Source organism: Molossus molossus, unplaced genomic scaffold, assembly GCF_014108415.1.
Source record: "Molossus molossus isolate mMolMol1 unplaced genomic scaffold, mMolMol1.p scaffold_m16_p_3, whole genome shotgun sequence".
Classification (NCBI taxonomy): domain Eukaryota; kingdom Metazoa; phylum Chordata; class Mammalia; order Chiroptera; family Molossidae; genus Molossus; species Molossus molossus.
This window is the reverse complement of record NW_023425366.1, coordinates 129,599,061-129,618,610: the sequence shown is the minus strand read 5'-3', so window position 1 is coordinate 129,618,610 and position 19,550 is coordinate 129,599,061. Positions and strand designations below refer to the sequence as shown.

The 19,550-nt window shown below is 58.3% G+C and overlaps 1 protein-coding gene across 1 annotated transcript; it reads left to right on the top strand.

The window, feature by feature from the left end:
- Positions 1–1,399: 1,399 nt before the first annotated feature.
- SDR42E2 (short chain dehydrogenase/reductase family 42E, member 2) lies at positions 1,400–18,422 on the top strand. Its single transcript, XM_036279774.1, has 12 exons — positions 1,400–1,452; positions 2,461–2,647; positions 3,126–3,221; positions 4,634–4,691; positions 5,768–5,886; positions 6,483–6,558; positions 10,732–10,814; positions 11,820–11,957; positions 12,417–12,482; positions 14,205–14,268; positions 15,753–15,826; positions 18,183–18,422. Exons 1-12 carry the CDS (start codon positions 1,400–1,402, stop codon positions 18,420–18,422), a joined length of 1,254 nt encoding a protein of 417 aa, XP_036135667.1.
- The last annotated feature ends 1,128 nt before the right edge of the window (positions 18,423–19,550 follow it).

The window sequence follows — 19,550 nt, the reverse complement described above, 5'->3', positions numbered from 1 at the left end:
TGGGCGCTGGGCCTGAGGCCCTTGGTGCCCGCACAGTTCTAGGTGCTGGGATGCGACCTGTAGGGCCGTCCCGGAGGGTGCGGTCAGCGGTTCCCCAGGGCATTGCCCTCGGTCCTCTCGTGACCTCCCTGTGAGGTTCATGGAGTGGCCAGGTTATTTGGGTCCATTTACAGCTCTGGATACTGAGGTGCTGTTAGGTTTTAAGGATCTTGCCCAAGGGTGCACCCAGAAAAATGGATCCCCAAGGCAGCATCCCAGCCTTTGTCCCTGAAATCATCCCCAGAGGCTAGAAAGACTGCCTTGTCCCTCCCACAGGCCCTCCCAGAACAGTCCCCTGGGTCTGGGTAGAGGTGACCCCACATTCGGGCTGCATCCTCTCTTCCCTCTGGGGGCATCAGATTTGGGGCGTCTTCCCCCATTAAACCCATGCATGCCGGATCTTCGAAGAGCAGGGCAGTCACAGGAAACAGAAAGGTCCAGTCCCTACTGCTGTCAGGGTCCCTTGCCTCATGGCCACCAACCACCAGCAACAATCACGGGGCTGGCCATTCAGTCATGCGTCACACCTGTCCTTTTTACAGCCACTGTGTGCCGTGCTGTACCCACTGGGCCTGGCACACAGTGGGCGTGCTGTACATGGTTTCTGCTGTTATTGATGATGATGATATCTGGTCCCTGCCCAGCCTCACCCCGGGTGCAGCAGGAGGCGGAGAGCAGAGGGACAGTGACCTGACGCACCGACAGCCTGGCCTGCATTCAGGGTAGAGTGAGGAGCACAGGCTCCCCAGCCCTAACCCTGAAGCCTGTGGTGGGCTTGGGCAGACCTGGTCGTGGCAGCCTGCACTGTGAGGGGACCTGCAGACCAGAGGCAGAGTTGTCAGGACGGGGTGGGGTGGTGCAGCATTTGGAAGGGTGCAAGGCACAGGGCCTGCTTGGATCCCACGTGGATTCCTCTCCTCTTCCTCCTCCTCTTCATCTCCCTCCTCCGGGAAGCCCTCTGTATCTCCCCGGTCTGGCGAGGTCCCCTGATGTGATTTGATCTGCCTCCCTCTGTACTACATGGGGGCTGGGGTTTTAGGGACTGGCAGAAAGGTCACAGATACTTGGTGTGAATTTCAGCCAGGCAGTGGACTTTGGGCCTCGGTTTCCCCAGCTGTAAAGCCCAAGGCCTGACTGCCTTGTCTCTGACTCTCTGAGTGAGGCAGCAGCCACCTTGGAAGGTCTCAAGATTCTGAACAGGACAGGTTTCCTGCAAACCCAAGGATATCATTCTCACCAAGAGTTCCCTTAGCCCCTAGGGGTCTGATAATCGTAGAGACTTGAGACAAGTCTAGAACATGTGTTCTTCTCTTTTTCCCTATAGGTGGACAGATCCTGGGTCCACATGGCTCAATAGAGGATGAAGCCCAACCCAGCAGGCTCCTCCCCGGAGGCCTGCAAAGCTGTGGGCCAGAAAGATAAGAGCTGCCCTGTCTGCCAGGCCTGGGGAGGGGTCTCAGGCCCGGGATCTGAGTCAGGGCCTGGGCTAGGGCCTGGAACAGTTTCAGGGACTGGACCTGGGCCTGGTGCTGCTCCGGGACCTGGGCCAGGATCTGGTGCTGCTCCGGGACCTGGTGCTGCTCCAGGACCTGGGCTGGGACCTGGTACTGCTCCGGGACCTGGTGCTGCTCCGGGACCTGGTGCTGCTCCAGGACCTGGGCCAGGATCTGGTGCTGCTCCGGGACCTGGTGCTGCTCCAGGACTTGGTACTGCTCCAGGACCTGGGCTGGGACCTGGTACTGCTCCGGGACCTGGTGCTGCTCCGGGACCTGGTGCTGCTCCAGGACCTGGTGCTGCTCCGGGGCCTGGGCTGGAACCTGGTACTGCTCCGGGACCTGGTGCTGCTCCGGGACCTGGGCTGGGACCTGGTGCTGCTCCGGGACCTGGTGCTGCTCCGGGACCTGGTACTGCTCCGGGACCTGGGCTGGGACCTGGTACTGCTCCGGGACCTGGTGCTGCTCCGGGACCTGGGCTGGGACCTGGTACTGCTCCGGGACCTGGTACTACTCCGGGACCTGGTGCTGCTCCAGGACCTGGGCTGGGACCTGGTACTGCTTTGGGACCTGGTACTGCTCCGGGACCTGGTACTACTCCGGGATCTGGAGCTGCTCCAGGACCTGGGCTGGGACCTGGTGCTGCTCCGGGACCTGGTGCTGCTCCGGGACCTGGTACTGCTCCAGGACCTGGGCCGGGACCTGGTGTTGCTCTGGGACCTGGTGCTGCTCCAGGACCTGGTGTTGTTCTGGGACCTGGGCCAAAGCCTGGTGCTGCTTCAGAACTTGGACCGGGGCATGGTGCTACTTCAGGTCTGAGGCCTGGACCAGGAGCTGGGTCAATACCTGGGCCAGGGGTAGAGCCTGGGCTCAGGCGTGAGACTGGAACTGGTCTGAAACCCAGTGAGCCTACGACAGCCCCATCACCAGCATCACAGCATAAGACTCAAGCCACACCTGTGCAGGCCCCGAGGCAGAAGTTTCTGGTGACTGGAGGAGGAGGCTACCTGGGCTTCAGCCTGGGTTCCAGCCTGGCCAAGAGTGGCTCCTCTGTCATCCTGCTCGACCTCCGCAGACCCCAGTGGGAGCTGTCCCCAGGAACCGAGTTCATCCAGGTACAGTAACGAGGGCTTGGGGGACAGGAGGGAGGTCCAGGCTGTGTGGTGGTGGTCTGGAGATGGTATCTGGTGCAAATCCAGTGTGTGGTGTTGAAGGAGAGTACGAGCAGTTTAAGCTCCAACTCTGCCCAGTACTTCCCAGCTGCACTGCCATGGTCACAGGTTCCACATCTCAGCCGCGTGTCCTCATCCACAGAAACGGGACCCTACAATGTCTGCCTCACGAGGTCTCGTGCGGGCTCGATGAGCTAGTGCACTCACTGAGCACGGCCGCTGGGACTTAGCTTGGCAAACAGGGCCAGTGACGGTGGTGACATCCTGTGGGATCATGCAAATCCTGCCCCACAGCCCTCCTGGCCCCACGGATGCCCAGCCTGGGTGGAGCTGGGGCCAGCTCTGGGACCTGGCAGGTACACTGTGGTATCTGCCTTAGACTCAAACCTCGAACCCCACCCACCTTTTCCTTCTGTTTCAGGCTGATGTCCGAGATGAGGAAGCCCTGCTTCGTGCCTTCGAGGGGGTGGACTGTGTCTTCCACGTGGCCTCCCACGGAATGTCTGGTGCCGAGAAGGTGAGCCCCTCACGTGCGGTACCTAGCGGTATGCAGAGTGGGGTCAGACCCTGGCTCTGCTGCCCTGCGCCCGGGTCGTGTGTTCACGGATGCTCTTCCCCCGCTCCGGGGAGACCTGGGCTGCACCAGCCTACATTTTGCATTCAGGGGACCAAATGCCAGTTCTGCCACGTCCTAGCTCTGTGGCCTAGGACAAGTCAACGCCACCTCCCTGACCCACTCTCTCTTCATCTGTCAAGTGAGGACATCACTAGTACTTACATCAACAGTGTCTAGCAAAACACTCATACTCTCTGACTCAGAAATCACACTTATTTGCATATTAGCAGTATTGTTTTTGATAACACAAGGAATTAACCTAAATACCCATCCGTGGCGGACTAGTTATATAAATTGCGATATACCCACACAAGGACGTTCAGAGGAATGAGGTAACTCGCTGTGTGCTGATCCTGACGTCTGGGTCAGTGCTGATACACTCACACATCCGCATGTGCTGGTGTTCACGTGCAGATTGTTTCCAGAAATGCACGTGACTGGAGCCAGTGGTGGGCTCTGGGGGGAGGGGAGATGGAGTCAGCAGTGCAGGGAAGTCACTTTCCTTTTCACTCTGACCCTTTTCACCGTTTAAGTGATTTTGTTGTTAATCCTCACCCGAGGATATTTTTCCTTGGATTTTCAGATAGAGTAGGAGGGAGGGAAGGAGAAACATCGATGTGAGAGAGACACATCCATTGGTTGCCTCCCACATGACCCCAACTGGGGCCGGGAATCGAACCTGCAACCCAGGTACGTGCCCTTGGCTGTAATTGAACCCTGTGACCCTTTGGTCTGCAGGCTTATACTCTAACTGCTGAGCCAGCCTGGCCAGGGCTGAATAGTTTTTAACCTTGTGATTGAATTCCCCAAAAAACAAAGACAACCACATCGAAAATACATACGGTTTAAAAGTCAGTGGAGAACACCTCCTAGTGTGGCCGTAGGATTAGGCGTCACCCAGAGCCTTGCCCTGTCCCTGGCACACAGCAGGTCTCACTGCAGACCAACTAATCCTGTACTTCACCCGAGCCCCTCCCAGCACGGACAGTGCCACTGTGTCCACGGTACAGATAAGGCAAGGAGGGCTCTGTGTCCCGCACCGCACCAGGTCCTCCCATGGGGCTCGTGGTGTCCTGCCGACCACACAGAGGTCTGCCCTCACTTTACAGGTGAGGGAGCGGAGGCCAGACTGCAGACAGAGCCTCCCAGCCAGGGCGACAGTGGCAGCTGGGCCTGGAGCTCGGGCTCCCCTCTGCCCTTGGGCCTCGGGAGCCCTGCCTCTGAGCCGGACATTCTGCAGTCCCCGCCCTCATGGCCTCAGTGACAAGTAGGGAGGCAGCCCCACGACTTCCCCACCTCATCTTGTTTTTTAGCTTCAGAAAGAGCAGATTGAGTCTGTAAATGTCCGTGGCACCAAACTGGTGATCGACGGTAGGCCCTGGGGCTGTGTGTGGCCTGCCGTGTTTCCTGCTCTCTCCCTACTGCCACAGGCCTTCCCTGGGGGACGGGAAGGGGCAGAGGTGCCCCCCCCTTCTTCTGCTCCCCCCAGCGGAGGGCCTGTGGGCAGCACACCCTCCGTGTGCGGCAGACCTGCCCAGGCCCGCAGGGGGCGTCAGCATGGGCTGGCAGTGGTAGGGCCTGGGGGGCAGAGTCTGCACACAGGGCTAGGAGTGGGGAGTGAAAAAAGTCACTGAGGCACCAAAATAGGAGACCCCCACGTGGGCTCTGGGCATGTCCTGCACCTCTCTTCTCTCTCTGACTCTGGAGTGTGCTTTTCTTTGTCCCCACTGAGTGAGACTTTCTTCTGACCTGTCCCTGGCCAGGCACCCAGGAGCCACAGCCACACAGAGGAGGAGGAGTGAGTGGCCTGGCATCCAGGGGCCCACAGAGCAGGCACTAGGCCCACATCCCAAGTTGAGGGAAGGACAACCTTCCCTGCTGAGCCCCCGAACATTCTGGGATGGTCCCCAGGGCCAGCACCTCAGCCCACTGCCTGCACACACTGGCTGCGGGGCTGTGTCTGTGTGTGTCTGCAGGTGTGTGTGTGTGCGGGTGTGTGTGTGTGTGTGTGCACATATCTCTGTGTATGTGCGTCTCTGTGTGCGTGTGTGTTTACGTGTGTTTCTGTGTGTGCACATGTCTGTGTGTGTCTGTCTGCGGGTGTGTTTGTGTGTGCATGTGTGCACATGTGTTTCTGTGTGCGTGTGTGTGTTTCTGTGTGTGCGTGTGTGTCTATGTGCTTGTCTCTGTGCATGTGTGCACACGTGTGTGTGTGGATGTGTCTGTGTGCGTGTGTGTGCACGTGTGTTTCTGTGTGTGTGTGTGTTTCTGTGTGTGCACATGTCTCTGTGTGCATGTGTGTGTTTCTGCGTGTGCGTGTGTCTCTGTGCATGTGTGCACACGTGTGTGCACGTGTGTGGGTGTGTCTGTGTGCATGTGTGTGCACGTGTGTGTCTGTGTGTGTGTCTGTTTCTGTGTGTGTTTGACTTTGTGATCTGTTGCTGTAGTCTGTGTCCGCCGGCAGGTCCCGAGGCTCGTCTACACCAGCACCGTGAATGTTGCGTTTGGCGGGAAGCCCATAGAGCAGGGCGATGAGGACTCTGTGCCATACTTTCCACTGGAGAAGGTACTGGCTTCCAGGAGAGGTGGACCAACAGCCTGGGACCCACAGCCCGCAGGAAAGGGGTGGGTGGAGCCAGAGTCAGTCCACAGCTCGGGTGACCCAGGGTGAAGGGCCCGCACGGGGTGGCACCAGCCCTCTGCTGTTCTGGCTGCTCACGCCGACAGGAACTCTGAAATCAGACAGACCTGGCCTCTGGCCGCCCGGCCACTTTGTACCTGTCTGACCCTGAGCACGTCCGTCCGTCTGCTCTGAGCCTCTCTTTCTTCTGGCATGACAACATGACCTATAGGGTTATGGAGCACAGGAATGAGAGGGTGGACGCAGAAATGCCACGTGGACCCTCAAGGGCTACATGTAGGAACTGAGAGGACACGTCCAGCATCAGTGCCCCGAGCAGGCCCAGGCTGGCAGGGGCCCAGCTCCCGTGGCTGCCCTCAGGGGGAGAGGGGACAGTGGGGCCCTGGGGTCGGCCCTTCCCACTGAGGGTCCCCAGAATCCAGCCCTCGAGGGGTCGGAAGCCCAGCTGCAGCCCTGGGGCTGGGCCAGCAGTGTCGCTGACCACGGCCCCTTTGGGCTCTGTTCTCCCTGTCCTTGGACAGCACATGGACCACTACTCCCGAACCAAAGCCATCGCCGACCAGCTGATCCTCATGGCCAACGGGACACCTCTCCCGGGTGAGTATCATGGCCCCACTCACAGCGAACGTGTGTGCCCCCGCCCCCTCCCCAAAAGGTATGTGTGGTTCTAGCTTTCAGCGGGCGTGTGTCCGAGGCCCGCCTTCCTTCCAGAGGACACTTCCCCAGGGCTTGGTCATTCACCGCCCAACGTATCTGAGCACCTGCTATGCTCCCACCCCACCGGGGTGCAGCCCAGAAACCGTCAGGCCCCGTCCAGCCCTCCGTCGTTCACGGGCCGGCGGGAAGAGACCAGCGTGGATGCAGTTTGAGGTCCCTCTTAGATAAAGAGCACGTGGTCATGGATACGGAACAAGCGGGGCATTTGGAGGGGTGGTGCCAGTTATCGAGGTAACGCCCTGACACACTGGGCTTGAGCCTCGCTGCACGGCCGTTTCTGGCCACAGAGAGGCAGTGACGGGTGCGGACAGGTGGCGGCACAGCACGGTGGCCACGCGCCCACCGACCGCATCAGACTGCCCCGGGTTCACACCCAGCCTCCGGCCCTCTTAGCTGCGTGATCTTGGCCGCGACCGGTCCTCTCTGCCTCAGTGTCCTCACCTGGGGAGAAGCGCGGGTGGCGCTGTGTGAGGATGCGATGGCGGGCAGGCTGCTCACCGCGACGTCAGAGCCGCCTCTTGCTTCCCAAACTCAGAACCGGGTAGATGACATTAACTCCTCGCTATCCATGTTGTCCCTGTTTGCTTTCCAAAATTCAGAAACTAAAAAAAAAATCAGAAAACTTAGTTACCCTCACTACCTAAACTCAGGGGCCAGCTGGATTGGGAAGGTAAGGGGTGCCTGCAGTTCTACACCCCTGAAATTTGCAGGGGAGGAAGCTGAGGCTGAGAGGTGAACGGACTGAACACAGCGTTAGGGGCAGGGATGGGATTTGAACCCTCTTTCACCCCAGGGTTCTAACACAGAGCCTGGGCCTGACCATCGTACCACACTGCAGCCACAGCTGAGCAGGTCTTAGAATGAGCTCTTTTGCCTAAAATCCTCCCCACAGCTCAGCCAGGTGTCTCAGTGGTTGGAGTGTCATCCCGTACACCAGAAAGGTTGTGGGTTTGATTCCTGGGCAGGGCACATACCTCGGTGATAGGCTCCATGCCCAGTGGTGGCATGTACAGGAGGCAACCGGTCAATGTTTCTCTCTGCCCTCACCCCATCCCCTAAAAAAAAAATCAATAAACATATCACTAGGTGAAGGTTAAAAAAAAGTTAAAACCCTCCCACCTTATCCCATGACCCTGGCCTGCCAGGACCCTCCAGATGTGTTTTCCCAGAGGTCTGACTCTGTGCTGCTGAATTCTCTACTGGGGCCTCCCCACAGGCGCAGCAGCCCGCAGGCCAGACACCTAATCCTCTGGCCAAGAATTATTTATATGAGTATCCTCAGCTTTCCATGGTCAAGAGCGTCATGGATACCCTGGGCCCGGCCCCTCTGTGAGGTGACTGCCTAGGGCCCCACTGGCCAATGTCACTGCAACCCGACCTCTCCCTCCACGCACAGGTGACCCAGAGTTTAAAATTAGCTACGGGCTGTTTACGGAAAAGCTCACCTGACACCTGCCTTCCAGGAGCCTGGCCGCTTCCCCCTGGGTGCTCTCCAGTCTTACCCCATGGTCCCTGGGGCCCCGCTCCGACCTGGCGCCTGGCCCGGGGCAGAGTCCTGAGGTGTGCAGACCTGCCGCTTCCCCCTGGGTGCTCTCCAGTCTTACCCCATGGTCCCTGGGGCTCTGCCTCCGACCTGGCCGCCTGGCCTGGGGCGGGGTCCTGAGGTGTGCAGACCTGCCGCTTCCCCCTGGGTGCTCTCCAGTCTTACCCCATGGTCCCTGGGGCCCCGCTCCGACCTGGCGCCTGGCCCGGGGCAGAGTCCTGAGGTGTGCAGACCTGCCGCTTCCCCCTGGGTGCTCTCCAGTCTTACCCCATGGTCCCTGGGGCCCTGCCTCCGACTTGGCGCCTGGCCCGGGGCAGGGTCCTGAGGTGTGCAGAACTGCGGTGTGACACACGTGTCCTCCTGCCTCTGGGCACATCAGTGTCCTGAGGCCACCAGGACAAGTTACCGCACACTTGGTGGCTCCGAACAACTGAAGTTTCTGCTCTCACCTCTCTGGGCCACAGCCTGAAATGAGTGTTGCCTGGGCCATGCTCCCTTGAAGGCGCTTCCTAGTCCCCTGGCGCCTGGCGCTCTCTGCGGCTGTGGGGCCTCACATGGCCTGTCCCCCTGGCTCTTCTGAGCCTCTTATCAGGACACTTGACACTGGCTTAGGACCCACCTGGACCATCCAGGAAGGCCCCGTTCTGAGGCCCGTGACTGTGCGGGCAAAGACCTTCTCCAGATTGGGCCACGTCTGCAGATTCTGGGCTGTGGACGGGCCTTTTCAGGGCCACCCTCAGTTCCTCACACTGGCCTCCTTGTCCGGTGAGGGTGTTGGCCGGGGAAGCACCCGGGTGTTGGGCCCCGGCTCACGATGGGAAGAAGGGGGTTTACACGAGAAGGATGTGGGGCCGCTTCTGGAAAGTATGTTTCCAGAAAAACAGCCAGCAGGGTCTGGACAGGACAGGTCGGGGCAGCCCCAGGGGCTGAGTGGCAGGAGCTGACGATCGGTCTCCCCAGGGTTTTAGGTGCTGGAGTCACATGCCTGGGTGAGGACACATCACTGGCCCAGCTTGGGTCCCGTGGCCACCCCCCAGGGGCCAGTGGCACGTCTAGACTGACAGTCCTCCCAGACTTCATGCAGAGGGGGGAGAGGGCCCCAAAAGAAGGGGGCTTCTGGTCCTAGAAGCTGGTCTGTGCTGGGCTTTCCAAATGGGGTGCAGCTGCTTGGGGTGCCCCAAGTAGGACATTGTCCAGGAGGCTCCATCTCAGGTAAGGAGTTGACAGTGTCAGATACTCTACAAATAAGTAATTTTTTAAAATTTAAATCTTAAACACAAATGGAGTGTGAGAGTAGACTGGAAATGTTGAAGGCTTTCCTAAGACTTGCAAGAAGCCCTGGCCGGTTTGGCTCAGCCGTTAGAGCATCGGCCTGCGGTCCAGAGAGACCCAGGTTCGGTTCCCGCTAAGGGCACGTACCTCGGTTGCAGTTTGACCCCGGCCCTGGTTGGGTCGTGCGGGTGGCAGCCACTCGATGTGTCCCTTTCATGTCGATGTTTCTCTCTCTCTCTCCCTCCCGCTCTATCTGACCAAAAAATGGAAAAATCTCCTCAGGTGGAGATTTAAAAAAAAGACTTGAAAGAAATATATTTGTGGCAGCCCTTCAGGCTGAACCCCCGAATGTCCCCAGCAGAGACACATTCAGCACCCCACAAGTGGGGGCCCCAGCAGAGGATTGGGGAACCCCGGGACCACGCTCTGTCCTGGTCTGGGCCCGGCTGGCACGGAGCAGGGAGGGTTAGGGGCAGGCTGTGTGATGATGGCTCTGGTCTTGTCCTTCCTTCATTGCTGGTCTAGAAATAGCTTTCACCACCACTGACAGCACCCGTTTTCCAGTGAGGAGACAGGCTGAGAACGCTGGGAGAAAGGGCCTGCTTGTTTTACTGTGTCACCAAAGGCAGGGGTGTCAGCGAGAGCCTGGACCTGGCTCCCCTCGCCGCCCTCCAGGCTGAGCTGTGTGCCGTGGGCAGTTCATGTCCCTCCTCTGGCCTGAGCTCAGGGTTGCCTTGAGGGAGAGAAACCGCAGCTTAGCAGAGTGCCAGGCACGTAGTGGGACCTCCCTGGAGCCGTCAGAATCCTGGTCTCACTGAGCAGACGGGCAGAACTGCCGGCACGGGGAGTGCGGCGGGCGCGGCGTCTGTGAGTGGCCGCAGTGGGGAGCCAGGGAGGTCGTGTCTGTCGGGGCCGTGCACACACCTGCATCCAGGTCTTACCTGTACTGGCCTGTGCGCGTCATGAGGGCAGGAGCCATTCTTGGTCATTCTTAGATTCTCCATAGCACCCATCCCAAGGTCCAGTGCGGGGGGCAGAGGCAGGAGAGGGGAACACCTCTAAACAGTGTTTGCTGAATGACTAACTGATTGACCAAGAGAATAATTAGTTGAATGAGGAAACCCCAAGGGCCTGTATTCCCTGCTGCCTGTCCAGGTAAGGACCGGGAGACGTGGACAGCCCTTCTGTCCCTCCCTGCTGGCCCGCCTGGCCTCTGACTGCCCTCCCCGGTGTCCTAGGAGGAGGCACTCTGCGGACGTGCGTGCTCCGGCCCCCAGGGATCTACGGCCCCGAAGAGCAGAGGCACCTGCCCCGCGTGGCGGTATGTGTCCCAGCCTCGCTCCGAGGCACAGGGGTAGCCTGGCTCGCGTTCTCGTGGATGGGTCCGCTCAGCCATGGTCACCGCCCAGTCCTGGGGCAGGGTTCCCAGCCTGGGACCCTGCGTCCGGGAGGAGCCCAGGCCCCACCAGGCCCACGAGGAGCAGCCCACCTGTGCCAGCCAGGTGTAGGCATGGGTCACAGACATGGAGCTGTGGCCCCAGAGAGACGGGGAGCCTGTGGTGCCCTCCGACATGGGCACCCTAGGGCCAGGTGGCTCATCTCATGCCACCAGCACCAGGGTCTTCATACAGAAAACCTGTCTCCAGAGACAGCTGGCACAGGGAGCTTCGGCCAGCCCTGTCTCGGGTTTTCCCAGCCCGGTCAGGGAGACAGTCAGTGTGGTCAGGGCTGTGTAGAGGGAAAGAACACGAAGATGAGAGCACAGCAGAGAGGGAAAGTCCAGGAGGACTTCCCGGAGGAATTGATGCCTGAGCCGTTTGAAAAGACAGGAAGGAACTAACCAAGGAGAGGGGGTGGTGGAGAGAAAGTTGTCCAAACAGAGGAGGCAGCGTGGGCACAAACCTGGACACGAGGAAGATCGGTTTGTAGGTTTGGGAACAGATCAGTGAACAGAACTGAGAATTCCGGCCCTTGCGGGGCTATGTTCTCACACAGGAGGTAGATGAAATACGTGATAAATGGTGAGGAATGTTCAAAGGTTCCAGGTACTACAGAGGAAAAGGAAGGTTAAGGTTGAGGGGTCTGGGAGGGCTGCATCGGGAGTGTCATCAGGCAGGGAGGAGGGGCAAGAGAGCAGAGCCAGGCGCTGGGCTTGACCGGGGTGGCCAAGTCCCCTGTCACGAACCACCAAGGGGAAGTGGGAAGGCTCCTGGTACACGGGACAGGGGCTCCCGCCCAAACCTAGACATTTGGGACTTGTCAGCATAGAAATGAAATGCAAAGCCACCCAGGCTCGGGTGTGCGCTTACCGCCCCTCCTCCCCCAGAGCCACATCAAGAAGAGGCTGTTCATGTTCCGATTTGGGGACCGCAGGACGCAGATGAACTGGGTCCACGTGCGCAACCTGGTGCAGGCACACGTGCTGGCGGCCGAGGCCCTCACCGCGGCCAAGGGCTACGTGGCTGTGAGTCCTGCCGCCCCCACCCCAGGGCAGCTGCCCGTCCTGGGGACTCCCGGCTCCCACACAGCATTTCTCCCCAACCAGGGTGGCGGTGGGGCTGGCCCAGGGGAGCTGAGGCGGGGCGGAGGAGGAAGGCTTGTAGAGCAGGGTTAGCTCCTGTCAGTGACCCCGGGCGGTCGGGTGCTGCTGCCAGAATGAGGGTCCCCAGGTGCTACGCACTGACACGCTGTGGCCTTTCCTCCTCACAACAGCCCAGGAGGGCCCACTGCTGTCCTTCCATTTCTCAGAGGAAGAAACTCCACTGGGGTCAGCTAGTCAGTTCCAGAACTGAAGGGGAATTGCCCAGGGCTGTGCCCAGGGCTGGGGACTGGCCAGGACCCCCCGTGGCTGCTGGGAGCCCTCTGAAAGGTGGGGTCGGGGGCGGGCACGCTCCTGACGGTCCCCTTTCCTGGTCCCTCTCAGAGCGGGCAGGCATACTACATCAACGACGGGGAAAGCGTCAACCTCTTCGAGTGGATGGCTCCGCTGGTAGGTGCCCAGTGCCCCTCCCCACCTCGAGTGAGAATTCGAGGGGCCCACCCCTTCTCTCCCTGTCTTCATCCTTCCCCACTTCTAAAAAATCAGATTTCACGTTCAAAATCAGTTCTGGAAACACTGTCCCCTGGGTGACCCTGGAACTGGGCTGTAGCGGCCCTTTTGGGGGGCCCTGTGCTCCCCCAGTTTGCCCTCATCCCTCCCAGCCAGCTTCCTGGTTTATGTTGACTGCTCTCCCGATGGAACTCTGCTGGGACCCGCCACAGTCCGGTGGGCACCCAAAGCAGCCAGTAAATGGCCGAAGCGGGAGGGAGGCGTGGCCCTGGCCCCGCGGCCACGCCCCCGCAGCTGGCACGCTCCTTGCCGGGCCAAGGGCCGAAGGGCCGGAACCCTGGGCTGGAGGACACGCCCTCAGGGAATCTGACTTCCAACAGCTCTGCTGAGCTACGGCTCCTACACCGTACAGTTCACCTATTTAAAGCATACAATCCGATGGGTTTGGGTATATTCAGCTGTGCAACCATCTCCATAATACATTCTAGAACATTTCATCACCCTCCAAAACAGGAACCCCCCAAACTGCATCCTTTAGCAGTCATGTTCCTTCCCCCACCCCCGCTTGCCCTAGGCAGTCGCTGATCTACTTTCTGTCTTTATGGGTTTGCCTGTTCAGGGCGCTTCATAGCAGCAGAATCACACAATATGTGACTTTTTGTGACTGGCTTATTTTACTCGGCGTAATGTTTTCAAGGTCCATCCATGTGGTAGCATGGATCATATCAGCACTCATTCTTTCTTTTAAACCTCACCCGAGGATGTGTTCTCACTGGTTTCAGAGAGAGGAAGGAAGAGAGAGAGAAACATCGATCGGTTGCCTCCTGTATGTGCCCTGACCAGGGATCAAACCCTCAACCTGGGTATGTGCTCTGACCGGGAATTGAACCTGCCACACTGGCCAGGCTGGTGCTCATTCTTTTTTATTGCCAAAAAGATTTCTTTCTGTGGATATTACACATTTTGTTTATCACAGTTGATAGAATTGGGGGTTCCACTTCGGGGCAAGTATTAATATGCTGCTACGAACAGTCATGTGTAAGTTGTGTGTGGACATGTTTTCATTCCTCTTGGGGGTAGCCCCACGGAATGTGGAGGAGTGGGGTTGCGGGGTCACGTGGTATCTCCCTGCCTAACCTGTGAAGGACTGCTGGACTGTTTCTGAAGTGGCTGCACCCCTTTGCATTCCCAGCAGCAGAGTGAGGGTCCCCATTTCTCCCGTCCTTGGCGGTAGTTATTGACTTTGTGACGCAGATGGTTTTGTGCAGGCGAGGCCTCAGCTCCCACTGTGGCAGCCCCTTTCTTCACGCATCGTCTCCCCCTCCACACACATGCTGGGGTTTCCCCCGTTTAATAGCAATGTTAGAAGACTCAGATTCTAAGCAAGTGCCTTGGCGTGTGTTTGGGTGTAGGCAGATGTAAACAGAAACAAAGCGATGTGAATGACCCCAGTGAACCCCCACCCCCATGCGTTCAATTCCTACGTGAGTTTTCCAGGTCAAGGTGTGCATTTCATTTCAAGGCTGGCACAGGTGTGGGCTGGCTGGGGGTGCGGGGTGGGGGCAGGAGGCACCGGTGCAGGCCCCGGGTAAAGGGAGCATGTGGCCTTTCCACACTAGCCCCTGAAGGACGGTTTTCATCTCAGGCCATGTTTCCTTGCAGTTTGAGAAGCTGGGGTACAGCCAGCCCTGGATCCAGGTGCCTACGTCCTGGGTTTACCTGACAGGTAAGGAAGAGGGTGTGTACAAAAGCCTCCGTGTGCCAGGTGAACATGCGTTACCACATCTTAAACCCGGGGCCAGGACCAGGTGTTGGAGGGGGTCACTGAGGGCACAGAATGTAAAGAAACCCTCATTCTCAGGGTGCGTGTGCTCCCAGCCCCCACCCAAATCCTGGCCGTGTTGAAACCCTATGCCACCTGCAGGGTGGGTGGTGTGGGGCCCACTGTAGAGGTGAGGCAGCTGAGGCTCTGACAGGCTAGCAACCTGCCCACGTGCCACAGGGAGGAGCAGGAGAGGCACAGTGCACACCTGGGCACTGCCAGTCAGGAGGAGGGGCTGTCCTGTCCAAGGTCACCCTGAGGTTAAGGGTGCTTCTGGACATGTAAGGTTCCCTTTTGACCCTAGATTCTCCTCACCCTGAAGATCAGCCTCTGCTCACACCCCCAGCACCCCTCTGCCGGCCTCCCTCCAGCTGGAACACAGGTGTCAGGCGCGAAGTGCTCAGCCCAGGGGCAGGTGGCCTCAAGTCACAAAGAGCTGTGCCCCTGGAAAACCTCCCAGGACTTGTACCTTAAATGCCCTGGGGTGCTTGCCCTTTAGAGGGGGGGGGGTCTGCACAATCTTGTCAGCAGGGCACACTCCCCGATGGCTTCCCCAGCACAGCCCCCGTGGTGATGGCAGCCCTTGACCCCAGCTGAGGAAAGATGGGGGTTCCGGCCACTCTCCAGGGCTGTACGGAAACCCCCAGTTCCCGGGCCGGCTGTGACTTGCAGGGTCTTCACCCCAGCTGTGTGTCAGGGCCACCTGGGAGCTTTTAAAATATGAAAATGCCTCAGCCACCCCAGAACAATGACAGCATCCGCGGGAAGCAAGGTGATGGAGGAGGCACCCTCCAATTTTTTTTTTAATCCTCACCCAAGGATACTTTTTCCATTTTTATCTTCAGATAGACTGGGATTGAGAGAGAAACATCCACATGAGAGGGACAGATAGACCAGTTATCTCCCACATGACCCCGACCAGGGCCGGGGCCAAACCACAACCTAGGTACGTGCCCTTGGCCGGAATCGAACCCGCAACTCTTTGGTCTGAGGGCCGACACTCTAACCGTTGAGCAACACCAGCCAGGGCAACATCCGCATTTTTAAAGCGGTCCAGGGTGCAGCTCCGTCGAGAACCACCCCCCAGCTTCTTCTTCTCCTGCTCAGAGAGCTATGGAATAGGAGCGAGGCAGCCATTGTTAGAGGTAACTTGGAATCTGTCCCATCCATTCTTAAAATGTAACAACTTAATTGCATATTTCTCAGCCAGACAAGGCACTCCGGCACACCTGCTGAGAACTGCTGATTTAATGGAATCCAGGGACAGAAAATGTTTGCAAACTGAAGACTCCCCCTAGCAAAGCAAATAATGCCCCAACTGATGTCCCCAGGGCCCCCTGGAGCTTACATAGAGCCAGGCGCCCTGGTCACTGGCCCTCTCCCCGCAGCCGCAGTGATGGAGCAGCTGCACCTGGCTCTGAGGCCCATCTGCAGCGTCCCGCCGCTGCTCACCCGCAGTGAGGTAAGTGGGCTGCGGGGGGGAGCCCCTGTGCTCGGTGCACCCTCACTTGCCTTCCTGCCCCTCTCCATACCCCACGACTCCCACCATTCACCCCTTTGGCACTATAGCTGGATGCTTGTCTGAGGTCTCAGAACCTTCCCCGGAGGCCCAAATCTAGTGCTAGGTCCTCTGGGCTTTGCTCAGGCTGTTCTCTCTCGATCTGAAATGTACCGGCGCCAAGCCCATCCCTCATCGCTGTCGTTTTGTCCAGCTTATCTTCCCAGCCAAACTGGGGGCTCCAAAAAGCAGGGCCCATGACATTTACTTTTTAGAATGCCACCACTCAACTCTGCCAACTCTCAACACACATGCGTGGAGACTTGTGGTTCTAGGTTCACTATCCACGCTTCCCGAATAATAAGTGTACATTAAGTACCTACTCTGTACAGAACACTGTTTTCAAATAATGATGATGTTTCTATTTGCATGTTTAAAAGAGAGGATGTTTTATTGCAGATTGTAAACTTTATAGGTGTTTGGTGTTATTTGCAAAGTACTTCCAGTCCACTCTCATATGATTTTCACTGATACCCTGGGAAGTTAGGAAGGGCAAAAAGATTGATTATGATTTCATTTTCTGATGAGAAACTGAGGACTAGAAACGTTAGTGACTTGTCCAAGGTCACAGCACTGTGGAATTGGCTCCACACTTCAAGCTTAGTGCCTCGCTCAGCAGTGGTGATTGGGCCACAGAAACAAGCAGTTCCCATGTTTCTCCTTGACCCATCTGAACTAGCAGAGGAAAGAGAGTAATGACAATAGTGACCGTCCTTAGCGTGGTGCCGATATGTCAGGCTGTGTTTATCTTATTTAATCGTCACTTCTACTCTAGACATCTGCAATATGTTATCATCTCCATTTACAGGGAAGGAAATGAGACACAGGTGAAATAACCTGCCTGTGATCACTCACTTTAGCAGAGCTGAGATTCGAGCTGCGACCAGACCTACGTGATTTTAAGCTTAACCACTAGCTTGTGAAATGAGTCAGGAATCGCATCCATGTAAAATAGCAGCCAGGAAGCTGCTGAGTTGTGATCGGGCAGGAACCTGGCTCCCCTACCTCTCCTTTCACGTGTGGGCAGCTCAGAGGCAAAGGGTCCCTAGTTACCTGGGAAAGTTTCCAGGCTGGGAGGCGCTGGAGCATTCTGCTCGTCAGTCTGTGACACACCAACCAGCCCTCTAGTTTGATGTGATAGCGTTTCATTCGTTTAACATGTGCTGTGTGCCAGGCACTGTGCTGAGCAATGGAAGCAAGACTTAGTCCTTACTCCAAGGAGCTTGCAGTCCAAAGGGGAGGAGAGCCCAGTCACCAGGTGATCCAACGCACTGTGCTAACTAACGACTGTACTGGGGAAGTTGGGAAGAACTCCAGGGCACTCAGAAGGGGCACCTAAGCCAGTTCTAAGGAAGTTAGGGAGCAAATGACCTCTCCTGGAGATTTAAGAACACTGTGTTCCAGGACCCTGTTTGACAGTTCACAGCTGTGCGTCACTCCCACCCCAAAGCCCTGAACTTACTAGGGGGGCAAAAAGGACAAGAACTGACTTCTCTCCCTCTTTCCTCCCACAAACACCTAAGAACCAGGGCTTGACCCGGAGGCTGTTTCAGTGCCATGGGAGAGGCAAGGAGCGAGTGGCCCCTTCCCAGGGCCCGCATGCGCGGGCACCCTCCCGCCCCAGCACGACACGGAAAGCATAGCTGGATCCTGGCTCCCCATGTGACCCTGGGCAAGGCACTTAATCTCCCTGATCTTCCATTTTCAAATGTCTTAGGAGGAGAGGGGGTAGTAGCACAGAACTGCGTCAGAGGATTAAATGAGACGCAGCTCGGGTCAAGTACAGTGTGAGTTCTGAAACTGACAGCTGCATTATTGTCCTTGAGGCCCGTGGGCTCCAGGCCATCGGGCAGCAGGGGCAGCAGAGAACCGCAGCTCAAAGCCTGGGGAGCAACCACCTCTGCAGAACTGAATCCCTCTTTGGGGACGCTCAGTTCATCAGTGAGGGCTAAGGGCCGCCTCAGTCTGGGGCTGAGCCAGGAAGCCAACAGCGTTTCCCGGAGGCACCTTCCGGGACAGCCATGCCCAGGCCGCCAAGCATCAAGGACCGCCCGCGTCACAGCACCCTGCTGGGGGGGGGGGGGGGGGAGGCGGGCCTTTGCTTTTCGGGGACGGGTTCAGCAGCAGGGTGGGGAGATGCAGAAATGGAAGGAGGTTCGCCCTGAGGCGGACGACGCAGCGGCGAGACCCGGCACACGGGCCCTGTTCCGCCGCCGCGGAGGCTGCTGCCCGCGCGGCCCTGAGCCCGGCCTCTCCGCAGGTGCACAGCGTGGCGGTGACGCACACCTTCCAGATCGCCAAGGCCCGCGCCCAGCTGGGCTACGCGCCGGACAAGTTCAGCTTCGCGGACGCGGTGGAGCGCTACGTGCAGTCCACGAGCGCGCGGGCCCGCGGCTCCACGGCGCGGACGCTGCTGCGGCTGCTGCTGCGGCTGCTGCTGCTGCTCGGCCTGCTCGCCCTGGGCCTGCACCTGCTGGGCCTGCGGCCGGCCGTCGTCTGACCGCGCCCCCGTTTGCCCGGGTCCCTGCCTCTACTTCACCGCGGCTCGGACCCGCCCTCCGGGTTAGGCACCGCCTGGCCCGGTTCCGAGCCGTGGCCACGCCCCTCCTGCTGTCTGGGTTTCGGTCCTGCTTCCCCTCGGGCCCGGCTCGGTTATCGATGAGGTCCTCTCCCAGGCCCGCTCCGTCTAACGGCCTTCCTCCCACCCCTGCCCAGTCCTGGGTCTCCCCGGTTCTCCCCTGCTCTGGTTTCCCCTTTTTCTGGATCTAGGGGTACGCCTGAGCCCACCCCTTGGTTGCTCTTCCCTCTGGACCAGGTTCCTCCCCCTCCCACGTGTTCACCCGGGCCCCGCCCCCCCGCTGGGGCTTCATCCCCTCCGGGCACGCCTCGTAAGCGAGTTCGTGGAGCCTGGCCTCCGCCGCCTCTAGTGCCCCCTACTGGCCCGCTGCCGCCTCTCTAGGGCCGCTAGGCCCTCCTTGCTGCCCCAGCTTCTCTGGCTTGTCCTGGGGTCTCCTTGGGATCTTGGTTAGGCCCATTGGAGGAGCGCTGGGTCTGATCGCTGCTCCTGGTGTTCTGGGTTTGCTCAGTCACCAAGTCTCCCTGTGTGTTGATGGCCAGGGTTGGAGAACACCCACGCTTCTGCCCAACCCAGCCTGGCTGTTTGGGTTTCCAGTCTGGGGGTGACTCAGCATAGTAAGCACAGTACCAGCAGCGATATTTAAAAAAAAAAACTTTTTAAAGATTAAACATCTCGAAAAGGTACCAATATAGTTATAATAGGAAGAATTAGAACTTGCTTGGTCATATTTTATTATTTAATATTGCTTCTATTTGTTAATGAAGGGGCCGTGGTGATCACCACAATCTTTGATGTTTAAACCCACAAAACGTCCTAATCCAGCCCTGCTTTCCTCAGAAGCAGCGCCTCCTTTTCATGCAGGGATGGGGGATACCAAGAGCAGGATACACCTGTGTGTGTATCAGCAAATGCGCATGTGGAACCGGCCGATCGAACTGTGGATCCTGCTAAAGACGAAAACCATCACAAACCTGAAAAAACCTGTGGTAACGGGGAGGGAAAGTGTCAGTTAATCGAAGCCAACATGACCATCCTGAGGTGTGGGCACCC

Bases quoted from the DNA above. Each gene is read 5' to 3' on its own strand.
- SDR42E2 (XM_036279774.1), top strand. From the start codon at position 1,400: ATGAAGCCCAACCCAGCAGGCTCCTCCCCGGAGGCCTGCAAAGCTGTG. The intron at 6,559-10,731 runs GTGAGTATCATG...CCGGTGTCCTAG, and splicing joins CAACGGGACACCTCTCCCGG to GAGGAGGCACTCTGCGGACG. The intron at 14,269-15,752 runs GTAAGGAAGAGG...CTCTCCCCGCAG, and splicing joins GTCCTGGGTTTACCTGACAG to CCGCAGTGATGGAGCAGCTG.